Source organism: Geotrypetes seraphini, chromosome 12 (assembly GCF_902459505.1).
Source record: "Geotrypetes seraphini chromosome 12, aGeoSer1.1, whole genome shotgun sequence".
NCBI lineage: Eukaryota > Metazoa > Chordata > Amphibia > Gymnophiona > Dermophiidae > Geotrypetes > Geotrypetes seraphini.
This window is the reverse complement of record NC_047095.1, coordinates 75,117,883-75,143,121: the sequence shown is the minus strand read 5'-3', so window position 1 is coordinate 75,143,121 and position 25,239 is coordinate 75,117,883. Positions and strand designations below refer to the sequence as shown.

At 42.3% G+C, this 25,239-nt stretch overlaps 1 protein-coding gene across 1 annotated transcript in view; it reads left to right on the top strand.

Moving 5' to 3' along the window:
* The window catches only part of PTPRF (protein tyrosine phosphatase receptor type F), a 953,410-nt gene that overhangs the window by 784,973 nt on the left and 143,198 nt on the right, over positions 1–25,239 (top strand). Inside the window, exons 23-24 of the mRNA XM_033915537.1 lie at positions 10,519–10,642; positions 24,455–24,630. Of these exons, the coding sequence (XP_033771428.1) occupies positions 10,519–10,642; positions 24,455–24,630 (300 nt within the window). The remainder of the gene's footprint in view (positions 1–10,518; positions 10,643–24,454; positions 24,631–25,239) is intronic.

Here is a 25,239-nt window from a genome sequence, read left to right as displayed (position 1 = left end):
TCTTATACCAGATAAAGGGCTGGAAATGTTAATTAAGACTACCCTGACTGCTGTAGGGAGCCTAAGTTCAGGAATTAGAGCCAGTAACTCTTAGTTTATATTTAACTTTTATAGTTACATCAAGCAGAGACTTCAGAATGTTCATTTGCATCAATATCCTCTGAGAATCATAGCATGTGAAATGATGTAATCATAGAATTTTTGCATCCACATCCTTCCAATCAGTTCCATCAGCTATTCAAATCAGTTCAAATTCAAACTGTATCTCCCAAAGAGTAAATCCCCACAAAATAACCTATATCCAAAACCAGCTAAAACAAAAAGAAAAGCAAAGGAAGGGAGGGAAAAAAACCCCACCTCTCAAACAAAATATTTCCTACTCCAATCCGTCTGTAAAAATACAGTCTCAGTTCATGTAGTCATAGGCTGTTCACATTGCTCTAAGAATTCTTTTAATTTCAATGGATCATCAAAGTTTAAAGTTTTATTTGCAAAAGTGACCCTCATAATTGCTGGGTACATTAAACCGTACCTTGCTCCAATCGCTCTAAGCTGTGGTCTCAATTCAAGTAATTTTTTCCTTTTATAAGCCGTTGCCTTTGCAAAATCTGGCATTATGTATATTTTTGAATCCTGGCACTTCAAGGTCTTATTTTCTTTTGCCAGTCTAATAATTTCCTCAACATGCTGATAACGGAGCAGCTTACAGATTAAATGACGCGGTCCCTTTTGATTGTCAAATCTTTTAGTCTGGACCCTGTGCGCCCTTTCTATTTCCAAAGGAAATTTAACTGTAAGAGGTAGAATTTTCGGTATAAACTGCTCAAGAAAGGCAATGGGATTATTTTTTCTATCTCTTCCGGGACCCCAATCAGCCTTAAATTATTTCTTCTTTCGCGATTGGAACAATCCTCAAGATCCCTCTTTAATATTTCTATTTCTTTACAGTCTCTTTTGCATTGAGCTATTTCCGTTTCCGTTTTTTCCACTCGCTTGTCTAATTGCTCCACTTTGACATCCACTACCTTCAAACTTAATTTAAGACCTGCCAGCTCTTCTTTAACCTCCTGGATATTTTTTGCATTTTGTAAAACTATTTCCTTAATTTGCCGAAGCTCCTTAACGATATCAATGTCCTCTGAGTCATCCGTTGGCAACGGAACTTTAGAGGGGGCTAACGACTCCATTTTTGACCTTTTATTATTTCCTCCCGCTGAGTTAGTTTGTCAGCTTACCCGATGCCATTATGCTGCTAATACTCTTCTTTTGAAATAATTTCAAATATTCTTTTGTAGCTATATTTTAATTAATTAAGCCTTTTTCACGGAGCAGTTCAGTCACCCGACCATTCTCTTATGTCTCCAAGAATTCACTATTTCTAACTAAACAGTTGTATAGTAAAATTCATAATCACACCTTCTTATTTAAGTAATAAATTTATTAAAATGATTGGTCTTCAATAGTTTCCAAAAGGAACAATAAGAAAAAGATTTGGCTTGATGAAAACATTCACCCAGCCATTTTTGTAATTTACCCACTTGAAATGCAAGTGTCCTGTCCAGGTATGTCTTGTAAAGGCATGATTTTATCTTGGGATAGGTAAAAAAAATTAAATTTCAAGTATTCCTCGTAGATCTGTTTAGGTTAAAATGAGTAGAAGGGTAAATCGGAGACACAAACTCTCAGATCAATCGATCAGAACCTACTCTTCATTCCTTCTATAAAGAAATTTTTCCTTATTAGGAAAACAAGTCTGTCTTGTCGATGTCCTTAATGTCCACCTCCCTTTCTTTCCTTAGATGTTTCATTTAAGTACTATTTTTTTTTCTTTTTATCTCTATTTTAGTATTTTATTGTAAACCAGCTAGATACTCGTTGATGGTCGGTATATTAAAAATCAATAAACTTGAAACTTGAATCCAAATATCTATTTGAAGCATATACATGCAAATTTAAACAGAACCCTTGCTTCAAAAAGCAACCAATGTAATTTTAGAAATGCCAGAGCATCTTCTCTTTTTTGTCTCACTTTAATCTCTGTTCATCTCTGAGACAATGCCACTTTGTTTAAGCAAACTAAAACTATGTCTGTATTATATATGAAGCCAGAAGAAAATCTATCACTAGAAACCAAATTCAGACGCCATCGAGGTTCTTCCTGCAACCTAGTGCTAAAGTTAACCCTAGTGAAACTGCTTTGACTAATTTTATCAGGATGTTTTTCCCTGGACTAGCAAGGTAGCAGTGCCCTAACTGGAAATGAAAGGCCAAGTTACCGTATTTTTCGCTCCATAAGACATACTTTTTCCACCCCCAAAAAGGGGGTGGAAAGTGGGTGTGTCTTATGGAACAAATACATCTCCCCCCAGGTATCTTTTTTTTAATGGGCAGTGGTCAGCCAATCATGGAGCAGCATGGGATCAGGTAGGAAGCGCAAAGTTCGAACTCCTGTGTTGTGTGCCGCTCTTCAAGGAGAAAAGCAGCCATCCAGCAGGAGACCGCACTGGACCACCACCTGTTAAAACAGGTACCTGGAGTGGGGGGGAGGTGTATTTGCTGCTGCTGCTTCTCAGCACCAGACCACAAGACTTCTATGTGCAGGCTGTGGGCTGCGGATTTCCCAGCACCAGACCACCAGACGCACCTACGTGTAGAGGAGGAAGAACCAAGAAAAAAAAATATTCTGAACCAAATTTTTTTTTCTTGGGTTTTCTTCCTCTACTGGGGGGTGCATCCTATGGTTGGGTGCGTCCTATAGAATGAAAAATACAGCATTCTGGTGGCAGGCCAGCAACAGATACGGGGAGAAATCTGCTGTTGTGGCTCTTGCATTTGCACTTTGACTTCAACTCTCACAGTTGCTTTTGTATAGGGGAAGAAGGATCCTTTTGAAACAGGCACCATTGTTCATGGTGTTCTTTGGCCCTACTTTTGGTGCCTTTGTGTATTAAGTTTAAATTTAGGTTGAAAGCCTGGTTTTCTCTAGGGTTTTCACTGGAATCTGATATTCAATTAAGGTTCTGTGGGGGTTTCTTTTGTGTTTTTTTTTTAGTTGTTCTCTCTCTCCTTGTTTTCCCAATTTAGTCCACTATTCTGGCATATTTTATAGTTATTTTTGTTGAGCCTTTCAGGATGCATCAGGAAAATTAAACAATAAATAATTCTTACTAGTAAATTTTCCCAATACACAAAATAATTTATAATATCCCCACCCTCACCCATCCCCCCATTATATCTCTCCCCCCACCCCTCCCACCCACCTCCAATTAAATACGAAAACTTGGATATGCAGATTGAGGTTAGGTATAAAATAACTCCCACAAGCTATTACTGAATTTAACTTTAATTACTACCAGTAAATTATTCCAATATATCAATTAAACTGTTTTTCTGAATCAAGCAAAACCCTTTTTTTTTATTATGTATTATAAAAATATAAATGGATCTTAAAATTTTATCTTTGAATGTTAATGATCTGAATCACATGATAAAAAGGAAAAAAGCATTATTATTTTTAAAGAGGCAAAATGCGGATATATGCTTTATACAAGAGACCCACCTTTCAAATATTGAATCTAATAAGCTGGAAGGAGGTTGGGTCAAGCATTGTTTCTTTTCTCCAGCTATAGGGAAAAAAGCAGGTGTTGCTATTTTAGTGAATAAAAAAATGCTCTGCTTCATTCAAATTAAAGGCGTCGGATACTCAAGGCAGATGGGTAAATGTGGAAATGTGCATGGGAAATACTACCATGACGTTGTTTAATGTATACGCCCCTAATTCGAACCAAAATGAATTTTTTAAGACTCTTCAACAACTGATTTTGCCACTGGCTACTTCGAATCTAGTAGTAGCTGGAGATTTCAATGCTGTTATGGATCCTCTATTGGATAAAAACCCAAGAAGATTTATGAAATCTTTGGGATTAGATAATTTTGTATAATCTTGCGATTTGAAAGATATTTGGCGAATACTTCATTTTGATGGACGGGAATTTTCTTTCTGTTCTCATGTTCATAACTCTTTCTCAAGAATAGATTATATTTTTATTTCAAATCATTTGATACATCAAGTGACACAAGCTGCCATTGATCCAATCATTTTATCTGATCATGGTGGGGTATGGATTGAAATTAAGATTACAGATCAAAATACTAATAGACCAATTTGGAAGTTTGATAATACATTGCTTGCTGATCCAATATTTTGTGAAAATCTTCAAACAAAAATGAAAGATTATTTTCAATTGAATGATAAGGACGAAATCTCTATGGAAGTATTATGGGATGCTTTTAAGGCATCAATGAGAGGACAAATGATTTCATATTCTGCTTATCTTAAAAAATAGGTTAAAAAACAATTTTTAAACTTAGAGAAAGAGATTAAATTTTTAGAATCAAAACTTATAGAAAAATGGGAATATTCTATTCAACAGGAATTGTTAAAGGTTAAGGGCAAATATAATGAGATTTCATCTAAGTTGATTAGGAAAGATTTATTTTCTCAACAAGCATTGTATTATGGTAACTCAAATAAGGTGGGAAGAATATTGGCAAATTATCTTAAAGTGAAAAAAAGAAAATCAAAATGAATTGCCATTAAAGATGAAAATGGTGAAACATTTACACAAATTGAGCCTATTTTAAAACAATTCCTAAAGTTTTATAAATCTCTTTATTCTTCCGAGACTTATTTAGATAAAGAAAAAGATGGTTTAGAATTTTTGAAAATGTTAGAGGGTCCTAAAATTCCTGAACATGTAAAACGAAGCTTGGAAGAGCCAATATCACTAAAAGAATTAGGAACAGCTTTGAAATCCCTTAGAGTTGGATCCGCTCCAGGTGGTGATGGATATACAATGGAGTTTTATAAATCATTTCAAAATTTCCTATTGCCTTATTTATTAAATCTTTATCAGTATCAACTCAATAAAGGTTCTATTACTGGCACTATGGCAGAATCTTTAACTATTGTTTTGCCAAAGCCAAATAAAGATCCCACTTTGGTCTCAAACTATAGGCCAATATCTTTAATAAATGTAGATGGTAAATTATTAGCAAAGATATTAGCGTTAAGATTGGCTAAAGCTCTCCCTCATATTATAGACATGCATCAAACAGGATTCGTTGCTCAAAGACATTCATCTCACAATACCAGATTGGCATTCCATATGTTATATTTGACAAAGAAAATGAGAGAGCCTACTTTTTCTGTTTCTCTGGATGCAGAGAAGGCTTTTGATAGAGTGGAATGGACCTTTATGTATCAGGCATTGGAGTGGTTTGGTATAGGTCCTGGATTCATACAAATAATACAAACGTTGTATAGTTCCCCTGCTGCTAGATACTTTTTCAGAAAGTTTTAATTTGCAGAGGGGAGTTAGACAAGGTTGTCCCTTGTCTCCTTTGCTGTTTGATATTGTTTTGGAACCCTTATTATTGGCTATCCAACAAGTGAAGGAGATACAAGGTATACCACATTCAGATAGAGAATATAAAGTATCTGCTTATGCAGATGATATACTATTGTATTTGAGGAATCCAGAATCTACCATTCCATGTTTACTTGAGTTGATTGAGAAATTTGGAAAATTTTCAGGATATAAGATCAATTGGAATAAATCAGAAGTTCTTCCATTAAATATACATTGTACAAAAGGTTTATTTGATGCATTCTCTTTTGTTTGGAAGGAAGATGCTATTAAATATCTAGGAATTTGGATTACAAAAACAGTGGATGAAACAATGAAAATTAATGAAAAACGTATATTACAAAAGGTGACAGAAATGTGTGAGCAATGGAATCCTTTGCATTTATCTTGGTGGGGAAGAGTACAAACTGTTGTCTGCTGTTGGGAGATTTCAACCTGCCGGATGCGGACTGGAATGTTCTGTCTGCGGAATCGGAAAGAAGTAGGGAGATTGTGGATGCCTTTCAAGAGGCTCTGCTCAGACAAATGGTGACGGAACCCACAAGGGAAAAAGCGATATTGGATCTGGTCCTCACAAATGGAGAGAGTATCTCTAATGTTCGAGTGGGTGCTCACCTGGGTAGTAGCGATCATCAAACGGTTTGGTTTGATATAACGGCTAAAGTGGAGAGCGGCCGCACGATACTTAAAGTCCTAGATTTCAAACGTACGGACTTTAATGCAATGGGAAAGTACCTGAAGAAAGAGCTGTTAGGATGGGAGGACATAAGAGAAGTGGAAAGACAGTGGTCTAAGCTGAAAGGAGCGATAAAAATGGCTACGGACCTTTATGTGAAGAAAATCAATAAAAACAAAAGAAAAAGGAAGCCGATATGGTTCTCCAACCTAGTGGCTGAGAAAATAAAGGCGAAAGAGTTGGCGTTCATGAAATATAAAAAAACCCAAGAAGAGGAGAGCAGAAAGGACTACAGGGTGAAACTGAAAGAAGCCAAGAGAGAGATACGTTTGGCGAAGGCACAGGCGGAAGAACAAATGGCTAAAAATGTAAAAAAGGGAGATAAAAATTTTTTCAGATATATTAGTGAAAGGAGGAAGATAAAAAATGGAATTGCTAGGCTAAAAGATGCTGGGAACAAATATGTGGAGAGTGATGAGGAGAAAGCAAATGTGCTAAACAAATACTTCTGTTCTGTGTTCACAGAAGAAAATCCTGGAGAAGGACCGAGATTGTCCGGCAAAGTTACACGAGAAAATGGAGTAGATTCTGCGCCGTTCACGGAGGAGGGTGTTTATGAGCAACTTGAAAAACTGAAGGTGGACAAAGCGATGGGACCAGACGGGATCCATCCCAGGATACTAAGGGAACTCAGAGAGGTTCTGGCGAGTCCTATTAAAGACTTGTTCAACAAATCTCTGGAGACGGGAGTGATTCCTGGGGATTGGAGGAGAGCGGATGTGGTCCCTATTCATAAAAGTGGTCACAGGGATGAAGCAGGAAACTACAGGCCGGTGAGCCTCACTTCAGTTGTTGGAAAAATAATGGAAGTGTTGCTGAAAGAAAGGATAGTGTATTTCCTTGAATCTAATGGGTTACAGGATCCGAGGCAACATGGCTTTACAAAAGGTAAATCGTGCCAAACGAACCTGATTGAATTTTTTGATTGGGTGACCAGAGAGCTGGATCGAGGACATATGCTAGATGTAATTTATTTGGATTTCAGCAAAGCCTTTGATACAGTTCCTCATAGGAGGCTGTTGAACAAACTTGAAGGGCTAAAGTTAGGACCCAAAGTGGTGAACTGGGTCAGAAACTGGCTGTCGGACAGACGCCAGAGGGTGGTGGTTAATGGAAGTCGCTCGAAGGAAGGAAAGGTGACTAGTGGAGTCCCTCAGGGTTCGGTGCTGGGGCCAATCCTGTTCAATATGTATGTAAGTGACATTGCTGAAGGGTTAGAAGGAAAAGTGTGCCTTTTTGCAGATGATACCAAGATTTGTAACAGAGTAGACACCGAAGAGGGAGTGGAAAATATGAAAAAGGATCTGCAAAAGTTAGAGGAATGGTCTAATGCCTGGCAACTAAAATTCAATGCAAAGAAATGCAGAGTAATGCATTTGGGGATTAATAATAGGAAGGAACCGTATATGCTGGGAGGAGAGAAGCTGATATGCACGGACGGGGAGAGGGACCTTGGGGTGATAGTGTCCGAAGATCTAAAGGCGAAAAAACAGTGTGACAAGGCAGTGGCTGCTGCCAGAAGGATTCTGGGCTGTATAAAGAGAGGCGTAGCCAGTAGAAGAAAGAAGGTGTTGATGCCCCTGTACAGGTCATTGGTGAGGCCCCACTTGGAGTATTGTGTTCAGTTTTGGAGACCGTATCTGGCGAAAGACGTAAGAAGACTTGAGGCGGTCCAGAGGAGGGCGACGAAAATGATAGGAGGCTTGCACCAGAAGACATATGAGGAGAGACTGGAAGCCCTGAATATGTATACCCTAGAGGAAAGGAGAGACAGGGGAGATATGATTCAGACGTTCAAATACTTAAAGGGTATTAACGTAGAACAAAATCTTTTCCAGAGAAAGGAAAATGGTAAAACCAGAGGACATAATTTGAGGTTGAGGGGTGGTAGATTCAGGGGCAATGTTAGGAAATTCTACTTTACGGAGAGGGTGGTGGATGCCTGGAATGCGCTCCCGGGAGAGGTGGTGGAGAGTAAAACTGTGACTGAGTTCAAAGAAGCGTGGGATGAACACAGAAGATTTAGAATCAGAAAATAATATTAAAGATTGAACTAGGCCAGTTACTGGGCAGACTTGTACGGTCTGTGTCTGTGCATGGCCGTTTGGAGGAGGATGGGCAGGGGAGGGCTTCAATGGCTGGGAGGGTGTAGAGGGGCTGGAGTAAGTCTTAACAGAGATTTCGGCAGTTGGAACCCAAGCACAGTACCGGGAAAAGCTTTGAATTCTCGCCCAGAAATAGCTAAGAAGAAAAAAAAAAAAAAATTAAATTGAATCAGGTTGGGCAGACTGGATGGACCTTTCGGGTCTTTATCTGCCGTCATCTACTATGTTACTATGTTACTATGTAAACTGTTAAAATGATGATTTTGCCTGCAGTTTGTTACCAAATGGGGATGATACCAGTTTTCTTTCAAGAATCTTTTTATAAAAAATTAAATAGGGTTTTGACAAAATTTATTTGGCTTGGTAAAAATCCCAGAATTGCTTTAGTGTCGTTGCAAAGGCCAATTGTGGAGGGTGGGGTAAATTTTCCCAACTTTTATAGGTATCATCAAGCCTATATTTTACGTCAAGATATGTATTGGATCCTCCCAGAGCCCACTGATAATATTCCAGATTGGTTCTGGTTAGAATGGAGACATATGTTTCCCTTGCGTCTTAATCATGTAGTTAGTATCAAAATGCCAAGGTTATATAAAGAACATAAAATATTTATGGATACCTGGAAAACTTTAAGATATATAAGTAATCTAACTCCTATTCCAATAAGTAAATCAACAACTCAAACGATTTGGTTAAACCCCAGGATCAAAATTGGCGGTTTTAAAATCATCTGGAAGCATTGGATGATAGCAGGTATTCGTATTTTGGAGGATGTAATAAAAATGGTAAGTTGCTGGAGTTTTCACAATTGCAACATAAATTTAATCTTAATAAATCACAATATTTTAGATGGTTGCAATTGAAGCAATCCATTCAGGAAGGGTTCCCTGAATGGAAAAATCTTACTAATTATCATAGTTTGGAATTCTTATGTTTCCAGATGGATTCAATGGATCATAAAGCCGCACAGTGGTATAAATTAATATCCGGATTTGTAAATAAAAAACCAAAAAATGGTCTTAGAGACATTTGGAGCATTGAGATAAAGCATCAAATTAATGCATCTCAATGGCCACGACTTTGGTCTTGGAGGTTAAAATGTACGGTGTCAGCATCTATGAGACAAACTTGGTTTTTTCTTCTGCATAGAGCTTTTTGGACCCCTGTTCGTTTACAAAAGATAGATAGTTCTAAGTCTAATAGATGCTGGCATTGTCATATTGAAATCGGGACATTAGATCACCTTTTATTCTATTGTCCATTTATCTTATCATTCTGGAAATCAATTTGGCCTCAAATCAATAGGATGTTAGAAAATCCGGTAGAATTGACATATGATACTAATTTATTTGGAACAACTATGAGAGCAAGAAGTCAAATTTCATCAAGTAACAACAAACTTCTGTTTATTTTAACTGGAATAGCAATACAACAAATAACATATAATTGGAAAAAATATGACAGGTTAAATTACAATTTCTGGTGGAATTCTGTATGTCATATGTACAAAATGGAACTCACCATTGCAACGCAAAAAGGTTATGTGAGTAAATTTCAAAAAGTCTGGGGACCGTTAACAGATTTTTGTAATGAATGATTAACTTTTCCCATGATAAGATATTTGATTAGAGGGGAATGGGGTGGGATTTTATTTCTGATTATTACATAATATATCAATATTTGAATGAATTCACAATAAAGTTGATTTTATGTATTATTGAATTGGGAGGGAAGGAGGGGTGGGGGATTATTATATTTAATAAGAATTATATAAATTTAGGTTTCTTGCATAATATTTTAACTTTATATAATACTAATTTTCTAAAGAAATGTTAAATTTGATGCTAATATGTGAGTTAATCAAGTGTGTATATTCAAGTTTCTAATGAGTTTATTTGATACACTTGTTGTAACATAAGAAAATAAATAAAGATTTAAAATAAAGGATGCACCAGGAAGGGGAAGGCCCACCATTTTGAAGAGGTGGACCTTCCAGCTGGAAGGAGTAGGCATCCCTCTGGCTGGCCTTCCTGAAGAAGGGGGGTGTATTTTACCACAAACATTAGATAATCTTCTCCTGAGTACTTGTGTTTGAGATTTTACCTCTACTGGACATTTTGATTGAGTTAATTCAGTAGTAGGTATTTGTGTAGGAGAAGCTGTCCTCCTTGAGTATCTTTGTCTACCAAATTTTTGGGGGAAGGAAGCATATTTATCTTGGCTTATTTTTTGTCTCTCTTCTCTCAAGTCAATAGACCCCGGACAGCAGTTCACCTGGGAAAATTCTAACCTGGAAGTTAATAAGCCAAAGAATCGATATGCAAACGTGATTGCTTATGACCACTCTCGTGTCATTCTGACCTCCATAGATGGTATGTATTCCATGACCATAGTATAACCGAAAAATCTCTTATACCCACATCCCCACCTTCTACAATAGTCTTCTTGCTGGACCCACAGTTTGAGGATTGCTGCATCTGTGACGAATTTCATGTTATGTTGCAGTGGCTGTACTGTAAAATGAACAGGAGGAAATATATATTTTTAATTGAATGGATAGTTAAGCTTTGAAACTCATTACCAGAGAATGTGGTAACAGCGGTTAGCATATCTGAGTTTAAGAAAGGTTTAGACAAGTTTCTGGAGAAACAGTCCATAGTCTGCGATTGAGATAGAAATGGAGAACGCCACTCCTGTCCCTGGGATTTGTAGCTTGGAATGTTGCTACTATTTGGGATTTTGCCAGAACCTGAATTGGTCACTGTTGGAAACAGGATATTGGGCTAAATGGGCCATCAGTCTACCCCAGTATGGCTATTATGTTTTTAAGTTGAATTAGAAGAAGTAAGAGTGTTCCTAAGTTTGTTTGTTTACTGGTTCCCATGAACCATATTTGCCCCCTTTTTAAATACACATTTTTAAGAAAAAATAAATAGATACTGACGTGCGTGTACAGTGCCCCCTCCCTTGTCAGGCTCTGCTCATAAGAACATAAGCAATGCCTCCACTGGGTCAGACCCGAGGTCCATCGTGCCCAGCAGTCCGCTCATGCGGCGGCCCAACAGGTCCAGGACCTGCGCAGTAGCCCCCTATCTATACCCTCTATCCCTTTTCCCAGCAGGAAATTGTCCAATCCTTTCTTGAACTCCAGTACCGTACTCTGTCCTATTACGTCCTCTGGAAGTGCATTCCAGGTGTCCACCACACGCTGGGTAAAGAAAAACTTCCTAGCATTCATTCTGAATCTGTCTCCTTCCAACTTTTCCGAATGCCCTCTTGTTCTTTTATTATTCGAAAGTTTGAAGAATCTGTCCCTCTCTACTCTCTCTATGCCCTTCATGATCTTGTAGGTCTCTATCATGTCTCCTCTGAGTCTCCGCTTTTCCAGGGAGAAGAGCCCCAGTCTCTCCAATCTTTCAGTGTATGAAAGGTTTTCCATGCTCACAGCCCCCTTCCCTCCCAGGCTTCCCACCCTGCCCTATCCATCCTACCTCCTCTGCCGCTGGAATCCCTGGTAGTCCAGAGGTGCAGCGGCAGGAGCGAGCTTTCCGCGCTCCTGCCCTGCTGCTAACCCAGTTAGTCGGTCGCTGCTGTGGCTGCCTCGAGTGTTGGCTTCTTCAGCCACTGAGCCAGAACTCAGGGCAGCCACGGCAGCGACCGACTGACCGGGTTCGCAGCAGGGCTGGAGTGCGGAAAGCTCGCTCCTGCCCACTGCTCCTCTGGACATAAAGAATTCCACCAAAAATTATAATTTAATCTACTCCAATCCTTCCAATTATACGTAATTTGTTGAATGGCAACACCAGTCATTATGAGTAATAATTTATTATTGTTCATAGAAATCTGATCTTTTTGCTGTCATTGCCATACCAAATAGCACAGTATCATATGATAATGCCACTGTGTTATCTAATAAACAATGAATTTGGTCCCAAATTGATTTCCAGAAATTCATAATAAATGGACAATAGAATAATAAATGATCTAAAGTCCCTGCTTCGAGATGACAGTGCCAACATCTATTAGACTTAGCTATCCAATTTTTGTAACCGAACAGGGGTCCATAGCGCTCTATGTAACAGAAAAAACCAAGTTAGGAATCATTAACATTTTCTCAGTGTACAGTGTGCTTTGTGTTTTTATTGTTGGTAGATCATTTTGTCTTGGTCATTTTAAAAGTAGCTCGCAAGCCCAAAAAGTGTGGGCACCCCTGCTGTAGGGAGTAAACCCCCCACATCTTGTGAGGCTGGAGATGGCATCTTGCTACTGGCCTGCGTGCCACTCTGCCACGACCCTTCGCCTGCATCTACTACTACTACCCCCCCCCTCGCCTGCTCGCTCAACATGTTTCTCCATTTAACTTCTTGCAAAAGCAATGCGCCGCCCTGCTGCTGGACCGGCATCTTCTCTCCACTGCGGCCAGCCCTAGTGGAAACAGGAAGTTGTCCGAGAAGGCAGGCTGCAGTGTAGAGAAGATGCTGGTTTTTTGTTTTTTTTTGCTATTGCATTGTCATCTTTTTATTGAGTATTTTGAAAAATACAGGGAGCATTTCAAATACATAAAAACAAAATAAAGCTTTGTGTATAAAGAATCTGCAAATATATATTTAACTGTAGAGGACCATAGCAGTAAGAAAAGCTCCAAGTATTGGAACTGCTTGTGAAGACTATATGAGAAAAAGATGAGGGAGAACAGAAATAGAAATTAAAAGAGAAAGGAAAGAAAGAAGAAAAGGAAGGGAAGACAGGAGTGTGTACGAAGCAGAGCGTACATAGGAATCCAAGAATGACCAGGGTGATTTTTTGCTCTTCAAATTCATGGAGGTTCGGAGTGTAATTTTATTCTCATATGCATAGGATTCAAATCTATGATACATACACAGAGAGTTCCACCAAAAAGTATAGTCTAGTAGTGAAGATGATTTCCAAATTTTCAGAATGTGCATGAGAGCAGTTACAAACATGGTATTGATGAGCTTAGGAGGACAGTTTGATTGTGCGAAACAGGGATGTTGAGAGCGAAGGATTATAATGTCCATAGAGATCTCTTCCGAGCAGTTAGTGATAGATTGTATGGTGTTCCAAATTTGAGTCCAAAAGGAGCGGACCAAAGTACAATGAAAAAACATATGATCAAGAGTTCCCTCCTCTTTCAAACAGTTCCAGCAAACAGAGTCTTGCTTTAAGTTGGCTTTCCACATGCGAAATGGGGTCCATACTGCATTCCACATAATAAAGAACATTGACTGTGAAACTCTAGAAGATAAAAGCAGGCGGTTTGTTGAAGACCAAAAGAGTTTCCAATCAATGTCAGAAAGTGGAGTGGTGAGTATAATATCCCAGTGTTTCATAGATTGAGATGAAAAAGTGAAGGAATGATCTCTCAAAATATTATAGAAAAAAGATATAGCCTTGCCTTTTAATAGAGTCAATAAAGACCAATGGCGGATAGTATTTTTGGAAGTCATGAAGTCAAAACGTATATGCACAGAAGACAGCACTCCAATGAGTGAGAGCCACTGTGAATAAACAGAAGAAGGCAGCAGGTACAATTCTCCCTTTCTATTTCCTCCTTCCTATGTCCCAAGTTATTGCCCCTTCCTCCCTTTCTTCTGTGTCGAGTTCATGCCCCCCTCTCCCTCCCTGCCTTCCAGTTTTTGTCCCAAAATTAAGTTGTATGCCGGGGATCCTTGCCTGCCCACTGAAGCCACAGCCGGGGTTGTTGGAGCCGCACTCGCTCCCTCCTCCCCCAGCAAACTCTGTTCAGGGGTGGCGCAAGCAGTGATTCACACGCTGCACGTTGCTGGCCCACAGACCTTCCCTCTGATGTCAACTCTGACATCAGAGAGGAGGTTTCCAGGTCAGCTACTTATGTGCAGCATGTGAGTCATGTCCTTGCATGGAGTTCGCGGGGGGTAGAGGGAACGAATGCAGCTCCATCAATTAACTGGGTCAATTCGGGAGGAGGGAGGGAGGGATCCCCGGCAGTGGCTTCGGGGGGGGGGAGGCAGGCAGACAGGGATCTCTGGCGGCTGCAGCTTCTACTGATGGGCAGGGAATATCCTCCGCAGCAGCCAGGCTGCGTACCCCTAAGGGTATGTGTACCGCGTGTTGAGAAACACTGGTCTTCAGGCTAGTCAAGGCAGGAGCAATCCTCATTCACTCTGCCCATGCCTTCTCCATTATCAAAATGGCTGCTAGAAACCCCAGAGGCAGTCTGTTGAGTCTGCCACTGGAGGTCACTACAGCCAGCATGGACAGGAGCAAATGTATAAAGTGCCAGATGGAAGAAAAGTTGCTGAAGGGGCAGCTAAAACTTGTAATTACCTCTGCCTGACAGTTTCAGTGTGTGCTTTGCTCTTATCATCTGAGACTAATGTAAATTATTAAACAAACAAGATAGTGAATGAAGATTGTCTTTCTGTGCAAATGATTGATACACAGGGACTGCAACAAAATTCTCTAATAAGGTCACTTTTTTTTTAATTTTTTTATGAAATAATTTTTATTAAGACAGAAGGCATACTGAACAGTGAATACAATCCCAGTACAGTAAAGTACATTAAAACAAGCATGGGATCAGACATGAACAAAGAAATGGAGCCAGCAGGATAACAGGAAACCCAAGCAAAAAGACCCAAAAATAATCAACAAATCACAATGAAAGTCAGGAATGCCCCTGTCCAGCAGCCCCCGTCCGGTTTTGTGAAAACTCAAACAGAATCCCCAAACGATTCAACACACGCATACAACTCTCATGCCATAAGTGCATTAGCCATACATCGCAACATACATACACACCTCTTCACACAGACAATCACACTCACACACACACGTGCTCTCTCTCTCTGCAGAGCGACGTTACCAGCCCCAAATGGGTAAAGATATACAAAAGGGACAGTACATTGAGTGCAGCAGGAAAAACAAAACAAAACTGAAAAGAACAAACACATACAATCAAGCGGTAGTGGACAAAAACTGCCGCCATAAGAGGCAGTATGCTGTCCATTGCTCCTGTGGCCGAGACGAGTATATGTCCAACTCATAACGGGCTTGCTGTGTCATCAAAGCATGCCACAGGTGGTAGGAGGGTGCATCCTCTGAGGTCCAGTGTTTCAAAATAAGCTTTTTACCCACATGAACTGCATGCAGAATGAATTTCTGGGAAGACATAATCAGGCCCTGTTGTTGAAACACCTGGACGTCCCCCAGCAATAACGCAGTCGTATTCCAAGGCATGTCACTCTACAGCAATCCATTCAAACATCACCGCACAGAGACCCAGAAAGTCAGAGGCGGACACTCAAAAAAGGAATGCAGGAAGGTGCCCCTCTGAGTTTTACATTTGATACAGATGTCATCAGGCAACAACCCCATGACCTGCCCCCGTGCATGGGTAATATAAAACCTGTGCAACAATTTGAACCGGGTCTCTTGCAGAGTAACCGGCTTCACATGAAGGAAGAGTGTCTGAAAGAGAAGATGAATATCAGGGATAGTAACGTCAAGCCCCAGCTCGGAAGACCAATCTCTCACCAGAGGAGCCAAACACCCCTCCCCTAAGCTGGCTCTTCCTTCCCCATACCAAGTGGAAATTTTATTACCCGGGGTAGGGGTGGAAAGGAAAACCAGATCCAATTTACCGTACTCCCACCGGTCCCCATGTGTGCATACCAACGTATGATAATAGTGATGTATTTGGAGGTAGGAGAAAGTATGAGCAGGAGAGAGATTCCAGGATGCCCTCACTTGCGCTAAAGAAGGAAACTGGCCCCCGCCCAAAGATAGGGCCCTGCCCAGTGTAATATCTCGCCCCAAACACCCTTGCAGTCCCGCTAACCCACCCATTCCCGGGGCAAAGTCTGGGTTATTGAGAAGGGAAAGAAAAGGAGATACAGAGGGGAGCCGCCCCTGCAGCCTTCGCCACCAACGCCAAGGTCTGCGAAGAGGAACTAAGAACGGAAATAACTGAGAGCAAAGCCCCCCCTCCCCTCCCCAAACCTGTGAATGACAGACGCGAAGTACCAGGGAGAGCAGCAATCATCAAGCAAGTCTGAAGGAGAGTATTGATGATACCAAATGTTCATATATCCAATGCAAGAGTGCAGCCACGTTATAGATACGAAGGTCTGGCAGACCGAGGCCCCTCCGGTCCTTGCTCTGTGCCAATTTAAGAGTGCTAATACGGGCCACCCTTCCTCCCCAGATAAAAGAGCGGATAATGGCCCGATACGATCGCTCATCCGCACGCGATATCCATGCTGGAATAGTCTGCAGGGGGTATAGCAGTTTTGGAAATAACACCATTTTTACCAGAGCCACCCTGCCCATTAAAGAAAGGGGAAACGAACGCCATTTGAGACATAAGGTCTTAATTTTCCCGATAGTGGCGGTAATATTAGCAGCATACATTTTACTCGGATCCCGGTAAAGCATAATACCGAGATATTTCAGCTTCCCGGGCGCTATGCCCACACCAAGCCCCATGCACCAAGATTCCGTAGCGGGAGAACCAAGTAAAAGTGCCTCCATCTTGACAAAGTTAATTTTTAGACCCAAAAATTTGCCGTAAGACCTAATGAGCTCCATCAAGATGGGCACCGTCCGATCAGCATGGTTAACATAGAGTAACATGTCATCAGCAAACATACTGATACGGAACTCCTGCCTACCAACATGAAGACCCTCCAGGGCCGGATCTTGACGAATACGGATGGCCAGAGGCTCTAGGAAGAGGAGAAAAAGAAGCGGGGAAAGAGGGCAACCCTGTCGCGTACCCCTCCCCAGAGAGAAAGGGTCAGACACCCCACCGTTCACCAACAATTGAGAATGGGGATTATGATATAAAATGGAGATCCAGTCGACATAATCGTCCTGTATGCCAAAACGCTCCAAAGTACCAAAAAGATGGGGCCATGAGACCATGTCGAAAGCTTTCTCGACATCCAAGCTGGTAATAAGCGCCCTATCGGAGACGACATGCGGCGATTGCATCACCGCAAGGGCCTTCAATAGGTTCATGGAGGCATGATGACCCGGCACAAAGCCCACCTGGTCCTCGTGTATAAGGGTGGGGAGGTAGATGTTAAGACGCGACACGAGAATTCTTGCTAATATTTTAAGATCTTGATTCATGAGAGATATGGGCCGGTAAGAACCAAGCGCATTGAGTGGACGGCCCAGTTTAGGAAGAATAATAACATGAGCCCTATTGTGCGTGCCCCCCGGGGGAATACCAGTGCGCAGTCCTGTAAAATAGGCTTGCAGATGGAGTAAAGCCATAGGATCTAAGAGTTTATAAAACTCCGGGCCTAAGCCGTCGGGACCTGGCGCCTTAGCCAATTTCAGGGTTTTAATGGCTCGCTGTATCTCCTCGCTGGTAATAGGTCCGTTGAGAAATTCTCGTTGGCGGTCAGACAATTGAGGAAGCGGAAGATAGCGAAAGAAGTCCTCGCTTGCAGCATCATCAAATGGATGAGCAGCGTATAAGGCCTTGTAGAAGTTCACAAACTGTTGAGAAATGGCCCGATGGGTGGAGTGCAGGGCGCCTGTAGAATCCCTAATGGAAGTAATAATGTGTCTAGTCTTATGGGGGCGTACCAAATTGGCAAGGAGTCGACCCATTCTGTCTCCCCATCGATGCAGTTTATATTTATAACAGTAGATGTTATGACTAGCTCTTTGATCTAATAAAGCATTAATTTTTGATTTAAGCAGACCCATAGCTGTCTTAGTGGCGTCATCAAGTCGTGAGATGTGAAGGGTCCGCATAGTAGCGAGTTCCTGCGAAAGAGAAAGAAGTTCCCCATCTCTACGTTTTTTCAGTGAGGCAGAATAAGCAAGTATATGACCCCGCATAACTGCTTTAGCGGCTTCCCAGTAAATGACGGGGCCCACGTCCTCCTCCGAGTTAGTGTGTACAAAATCGTCCCATTTCTGACGGAAATAAGTATGAAAGGAAGCGTCCGTGTAGAGATGGGGGAACATTCTCCAGATTCTATTCCCCGACTGGGAGCCAAATTGCAAAGTTAGGCCCAAGAGAGCGTGATCAGAGACTATGGGAGCAGCAATAGTACTTCGGACAAATGAGGGAAAAGAGAAGTAGAGATTAAGATATAGTCAATGTGCGAGTAAGTTGAATGAGGATGAGAGTAGAAAGAAAAATCGAGGTCATTGGGATGTAGAGTGTGCCACGTGTCTAAAGAGGCCCAGTTCTTTCATGAGAAAATTTACCCCTCTAGTGAAATGGCCCTTCGGTACAGGCTTGGTGGGGTTGTTATCCCATTGGGGGTGAGCTACCAGATTGAAATCACCACCCAGTATAAGTGGTAGGGGAGATAGCGGAGCCAGGTGACCCACCAATGTAGAGAAAAAAGCATGAGAGTAGAGATTGGGAGCGTATACATTGCACAATACTAGGGGTTGGCCCCAGAGGTCCCCAGTGAGCACTAGGAAACGCCCATTAAGATCTGCAATTTGTCTATGAATGTGAAAGGGAATATTTTTATGGATAAGTATAGCCACCCCACATTTACGTGCTGTGAAGGAAGCATAGGCTACCTGTCCCACCCACTCCCTGCGGAGTTTGGAATGTTCAACAGATAGATGTCAAATGTGTTTCTTGCAGGAAGGCAATATCCGTATGTTCCTTTTTGAGGTACACTAATATTTTGGTATGCTTAATGGGGGAGTGAATCCCATCTACATTAAGTGATTTTACATTCAATTGCGTCATAACATATAAACAATATCATAGTATATGAACAAGACATGCACCAAAAGGAACAATAGGGTGGGACGTCCCAGCCAAATCCCACCCAGTAGAACACACCCATCAGCCATTTGGAGAACAAAGATACAACCATATCCTGAACACAGAAAACCCTCTGCCAGAGAGGAGCCCACACACACACCCAAGCACATCACTCCATACATACGAAGCATTCAATCCTCCCCCCTCCCCCCTAACATACCCCAATTCTTGATGTAGCATGGGAAATCCCAGCCAAACCCAAACCCCTCAAAAAGGAAAACAGAATTATAATGCAGCCCCGAGCCCCACCAGAACAAAAAACAACCCGTCCTGAAATGTAAGCCTCAAGCAGGTTAGGGCCCCACACTAAGAACCAGGAACATCCACATAAAAGAAGGAAAAATGTAGAACATGTGGCACAACAAACACTGAACACAAGGTGCCTAAATAATGATGAAAATATGAAAATGGTGAAACCAGTCTCGAGTGGTTTCAAAGGCATGCCAGTGACATGAAGCAGGTATTGTCCAGATGCCGGCTTACTCCGGCAATGTTTATGGAAGCTCACACAAGCACTAACAGCAGGGGAGAACACTTTGAAAGAAGCGGTGCTAACGGCTCACCGAGACCAGCAGCAGTATCGGGAGCCCCTCTCCAGCAGGGCACCTGGTCACAGTTTCACCGCATGTAGATCTTCATATTAATATTGAAGAGTGTCAGCTCAGGAGTGGCGTGTGAGCACTGCTCCGCCTCTCCCACCACCCAGCAGGGAAAAAAAAAAAAAGATTGCTTTCAAGCAGCGGGCTGACATCTTTTCACCAGCCCGCTCAGGAGAGGAGTGCGATCACCGCTCCGCCTCTTCCATGACCTAACAGGGAGAAAAAGATTTAATCTCATCTCCTTGCTGGTAACGGGGAGGAGGTCGAGCTGGCTTGACCGATCTGCATGCCGGTCTGATGTAGTCCCTCCGTGGCGGCGTGGGCTGGCTCCCGCCTTCATCTGCCCTCAGCACGCCGTTGTTGCAGCTTGAATTCAACGGAGCTGGTCCTATGCTGGTTCGGGAGGGGCCAAAGCAGTGCTCCCACACTCCTCTCTGCTAGTGGCTGGACATGAACACAAGGAGCCGAAAGCCAGAACTCTCCCATCTACCACGAAAGGAAACAGAACCCAATTCTTCAACTCTTAACTGCCACCATAGAACCATTCAGGCATCAGGCAACGGCTCCCTCAGCTGCCAAATCGGAGCAATTGTCAAACTGGAAATCGGTAGGTGAGCTCAAAAGAAGCAAACACCAATGAGACTGAAAGTCCCAAATGAAAACAGCAGAGACAGAACAAAAAACCAACAAAAAAGAAATTTAAAAGAAAAATCATCAAAGGCAAAATAAAAACAAAAGCAGGACAAGGGAGACAGCACAGAAGATGACCTAACTGGCCGCCATCTTGTTGGAATATTCATTTCTATCTCTATCTCTAACTCTGTCTTTATATTTTTATCTTTACTTTTCATAAATTGTTTCTTCAGGTACTTTAGTTAGATTGTGAGCCTTTGGGACAGTTAGGGAATTTCCAAGTACCTATCTTATTTATTTTTATTTATTGTATCTTTTTTTTTTTTATTTATCATTTTACACAAAAAATTATCAAGCATTATATCTTGTACAGTAAGATTGTATCCAAAGTACAATAATAAGAAGAATGGCCAACCGAGGCTCCTCAGCGCTGCACATATAACATATTCTCTTACTCTTAAGCAATTTGTAGTCCCCAATGTTTGAATCCAAGATTTTCAAAATAGAGTGACTTACAAATTAAAAAGAAAATAACAATAATAAGCAAATCAAGGTGGCTGAAATCGGAGGGAGTTTCCTAATCATGAGTCAGTTATTATTCCAGTTCTTTCTTTCTCAAGACGTTTCAAAGCCACAAAATTTGTTAGGTGCATTGGATCAAAGAAAACATATTTATCTACACCATGAAGAACAATGCATTTACAGGGAAATCTAAGAAAAAACTTTCCCCCCACTGAAATCACTCCTGGTTTTAACAATAGGAACTGCCTTCTCCGTTTTTGAGTCTCTTTGGTGACATCTGGAAAAATCTGTACTTTTTGTCCTAGGAACTCTTTAGTTCTATTTTTAAAGAACATTTTCATAATCCAGTTCTTATCTGGTGCTAAAGCAACAGTGTAACCAAGTCCTTTGTAGAAGATTCCAATAAAGTGGATATATCCATTTGTGGTTCCTGCTGATCTTGATTACCCAGTTGCTGTCCCATTTTTCTGACAGGCAAATAATATACTTGGGAAAAGGGCGGAATTAATTCCTCAGAAACTGAAAAAACTTCCAAAAAGTATTTCTTTAACATTTCTCTAGGTGTCATAGATAAGACCCTAGGGAAATTTAGGAACCTTAAATTATTGGCTCGCTGGCCATTTTCAATCATTTCCAGTTTCCGCCTAATATTCACACAATCTTTAACCACTGTTTCTTGCATTTGTTTAACCTCCGTTATTTCAAGTTCATTTTTTTCCAACTTTGTTTTAGTTAGTCATATCTGCTTGTATTTTTTTTAATTCTTGTTCTTGTTTACATATCGTCTTTTCCATTTCTCTAATTTGTGGAGTCAAAGTATTTCCCAGTTTTATTACTAAGTCCCATAGAGACTCCATAGTAATTTCAGTGGTTTTTTTTTTACCATAAATGAACCATTCTCACCTTCCAAAGATGTAGTTTGTTTGTCTTGTTTTTCCTCTCTCTTCTCCGGTGTTCCCAGCTCTTCTGTATCTCTCCCTAGACTCAAAAAGTCCTGGGGGATATCTGTCTCCAGACTCACCGATGAAAGAGCCTCCCGGATAGCAGACCCTATCTCTCCGGACAAGTCTGGTTCCCGTGGTGAGCTGGTGCACTGTGGCTGGGGAGGAGTATCTCTTGCATCAGGGCTGAGCGTAACCTCCAGCCCAGGGATCCCTTTAGCGACGTCACTCTGTGTCGCCGGTTCCAACGGGCGACTCCCTGATGCCGTTATCTCCCTCTGAAGCCGATTCAGCATTTGCTCGATAGTGATAGTCGGGGGATTTCCAGAGCGCCGCGAGGCTCCTGCAGCACTTCTCCCCCTCCTTTTCGGTATGAAGAACAGTCACTCAGCCAAGCTGAAACTAAAGGTAAATTTCGATTTCCACCGAGCCTCTGATGAACGCTTCCGAAATTCAGCCACTCGCGGCCATCTTGGATCTGAGCTGCCTCGGCTTCGCCAGTTTATTGTATCTTTTAATGCATCATTTTTGTAAACCGCTTAGAAACCTCACGGTTATTAGCGGTATATAAGAATTAAATTAAAATTAACAGGCCAGCCGGCCACGAAATGGCAGGTCCTCACTGATCCCATATCGCAAGGGCAAAGGATACAAAGAAGTCACCTCCCGGCAGAAGCCTAAATAAGAAACAAATAGCTTCACAAACAATGTGAACAACCGCATCACAGGGGGAATCGTGGCCGGATCGTCATGGCGGTGCTATAAAGAAAGAAAGGGTCCCATGTCCGCACCAATTTCACACAAAGGAAATACAGAGAGAACCGTAAGGCAACATGAAAAGGCAACCACCACGGCTTTTGTCCACGGTGCTGTAGAGAGTAGAATCTCGCCCAATAGGTGCATGCCAGCAACTCACCCGAAAACCAGAGTTGGATTGCAGTCAGAGTGTACGACGGTCCCCAGGAACCATAGCAGGTAGAGTATTAAGGAACCCCCTCCAGCTCAGCCGGCGTGCTATAATATGTAGTGATGTTATTGTAGATCACTCGGGCACGAGCAGGGTACATGAGAGAAAAGCGAATGTTGCGCTTAAACAGTTCACTGCAGTGTGGCGCCATGGTTCGACGACGCGAAGAAACCTGAGGGGAGAAATCCTGGAAGATAAGCACCTTGTGACCCTCCACGTGTAAATTAAGATCTTTACCCCGGCAGTATTGGGCCAATATGCGCTCCTTTAGGGCATAGTTAAGAAATCAGGCAATGACCGGCCTGGGCTGCAGATCCTTATCACGGTGAGTCCCCAAACGGTGTGCGCGCTCAATGGAAAAGGGTGCCACAGGATCAGGTAGTGCAACAGCCTTAGGAAGCCAGCCTCTAGCCACTGACGGAGGTCGACATCCCTGATGGAGTTGGGGATCCCCACAAAGCGAAGGTTATTACGCCATCCTCTGTTCTCATGATCTTCAAGGCGGTCTGCCATAGATTTAGTGGCCGACTCCAGGGTTCGGATGCGCTCCTCAACGTTGGCTGCGGTATCCTCTTGCTGAGCAATCCGGTCCTCGGCTCTCTGAAGTCTGCCAGCTTGGGAATCATGAAGGTATGAATGGTGGCCAGTTTATCCTCCATGACCAGCGTTAGGGATCGGGGACTGCGGCCGCTTCTAGCGTGAAAACAGGAGCCTCGTGCGCCTCCGCCATCTTGCTTTCCTGGGCCAGCGGTCTGTCCTTCGCAGATCGGGCAGGCTTAGTTGCCATCGATGTGGTCCCAGCGGCTGGAAAATCGGGGTTTAAACGCAGAAGTGCAAAGGCTAGCAGGACCCCAAATTGAAGTGCGCCGCCGCCGGGTCTGAGCAGATTTAAAAGAAAGAATTGCTGGCAAGGCTCAGAGCTACCCAGAGGCACGTCCGTTCAGCGTCCCGGCATCACGTGCCCCCCAAGGTCACTTTTATATACATGCCCCAAGTCTCATTTATCTGTACAAAATCCTACTGATTATTATGAAGTTATAGTTGAGGCACAATATTTTTGTAAAGGTACTTTTGCCTGTTTAAAGTTAAAAATGAATCCTAAAGTTTCCTGTGTCTTCCCTCTCAGTGAAAGGGAATTAGATTTGTACAGGAAAAAAAGCACATACAGTCAGTCAGTTTTCCGTATCCAGTTGTGGACCTGACTTCGACTCTTCAGATTCCCTGCTCATGATACCTTCGCTTCATGTATTCGCCCCTGCTGGACCCCTGCAGAAACAACAGCAGCCATGCTCAAAGGCTGCAGCATGCACTGGGCCTATCCCTCTGACCTGATCTGCCCAGGTTTGTCAGAAGGAGAAGCCCGGTGCAGGCTGTAGCAGGGCCAAAGACATGATGTGAAAGTACACTGGGGGCAGGGAACCTGATAGAGTTGGGGAGGGGGAGAGGAGGAGGGAGGAAACCAAGATCCAAGAGCATCTGCGGATTTTGGTATCTGTGGAAGGAGGGGATCATAGAACCTATTCCCCAAGAATACGGAGGGTCAACCGTTTCACTGACAGGTGAGTTTAAAATTGGGCTTAAAGGGAGCACATGTTCTTTTGTGCATTACATATAGAATAGTATTCCTCTACAATTCCTAGCTTTCCATAAGAAGCCATCAGAAGGAACTAAAGTTCAACAATCATTGCAAATCTCCTATGTCTTTTCAGGTGTACCTGGCAGTGATTACATCAATGCCAACTACATTGATGGATACAGGAAGCAGAATGCATACATCGCCACTCAAGGACCACTGCCAGAAACATTGAGTGATTTCTGGAGAATGGTGTGGGAACAGAGAACTGCTACCATTGTCATGATGACCCGGCTAGAAGAGAAGTCTCGGGTATGTTGAAAGGAAAGACAGTTATCTGAGAACACGGTCAAAGGTTCTTAACTGGACAAGGGGTGTCTGATGTTTGAAAAAGAGGGGGTTATATCAGATATTCTTGTACAATCCCACTTTATTCTGGAACCAGTGGGTCATTTCCCTTCACCCTCCAGGATTTGTAGGAAGCCTCAAGCATCAGAGGCTTTTACCCCTCCCCCTCATACTTTATCACTGAGCATGGTCCTCTGCTCTCCAGTCTTTTTTCCTACAAGCCAGGTTGTAGGAGCTTCTCTTTTCTGCTCGTGATATTTCATTATTTTTCATTCATGGTTTTTGCCCTCATGCTATGGAGGTTCCCTGCGGGGACATCCTTGACTGCGGGAGATCGCAGAACGTTGGAGAACATCTGCTTCTGGGGGATTCCCTGCTTGGCAGCAAGCCTCCTGGACAGCCTGCACTTCAGATCAGGGCTCAGGGACCATTCCCTTGGGAGCTTGCTCACCCCAGGTTCGTCCGCTTGTGAGTGGAGCACAGGCTGAGCGGTTCCGTGGAGGCACGACTGGGATCAGAACCAGACTGCATTCCTCCTCCAGGCATTTGCGCAACGTGTCCAAGGGTGGCGGA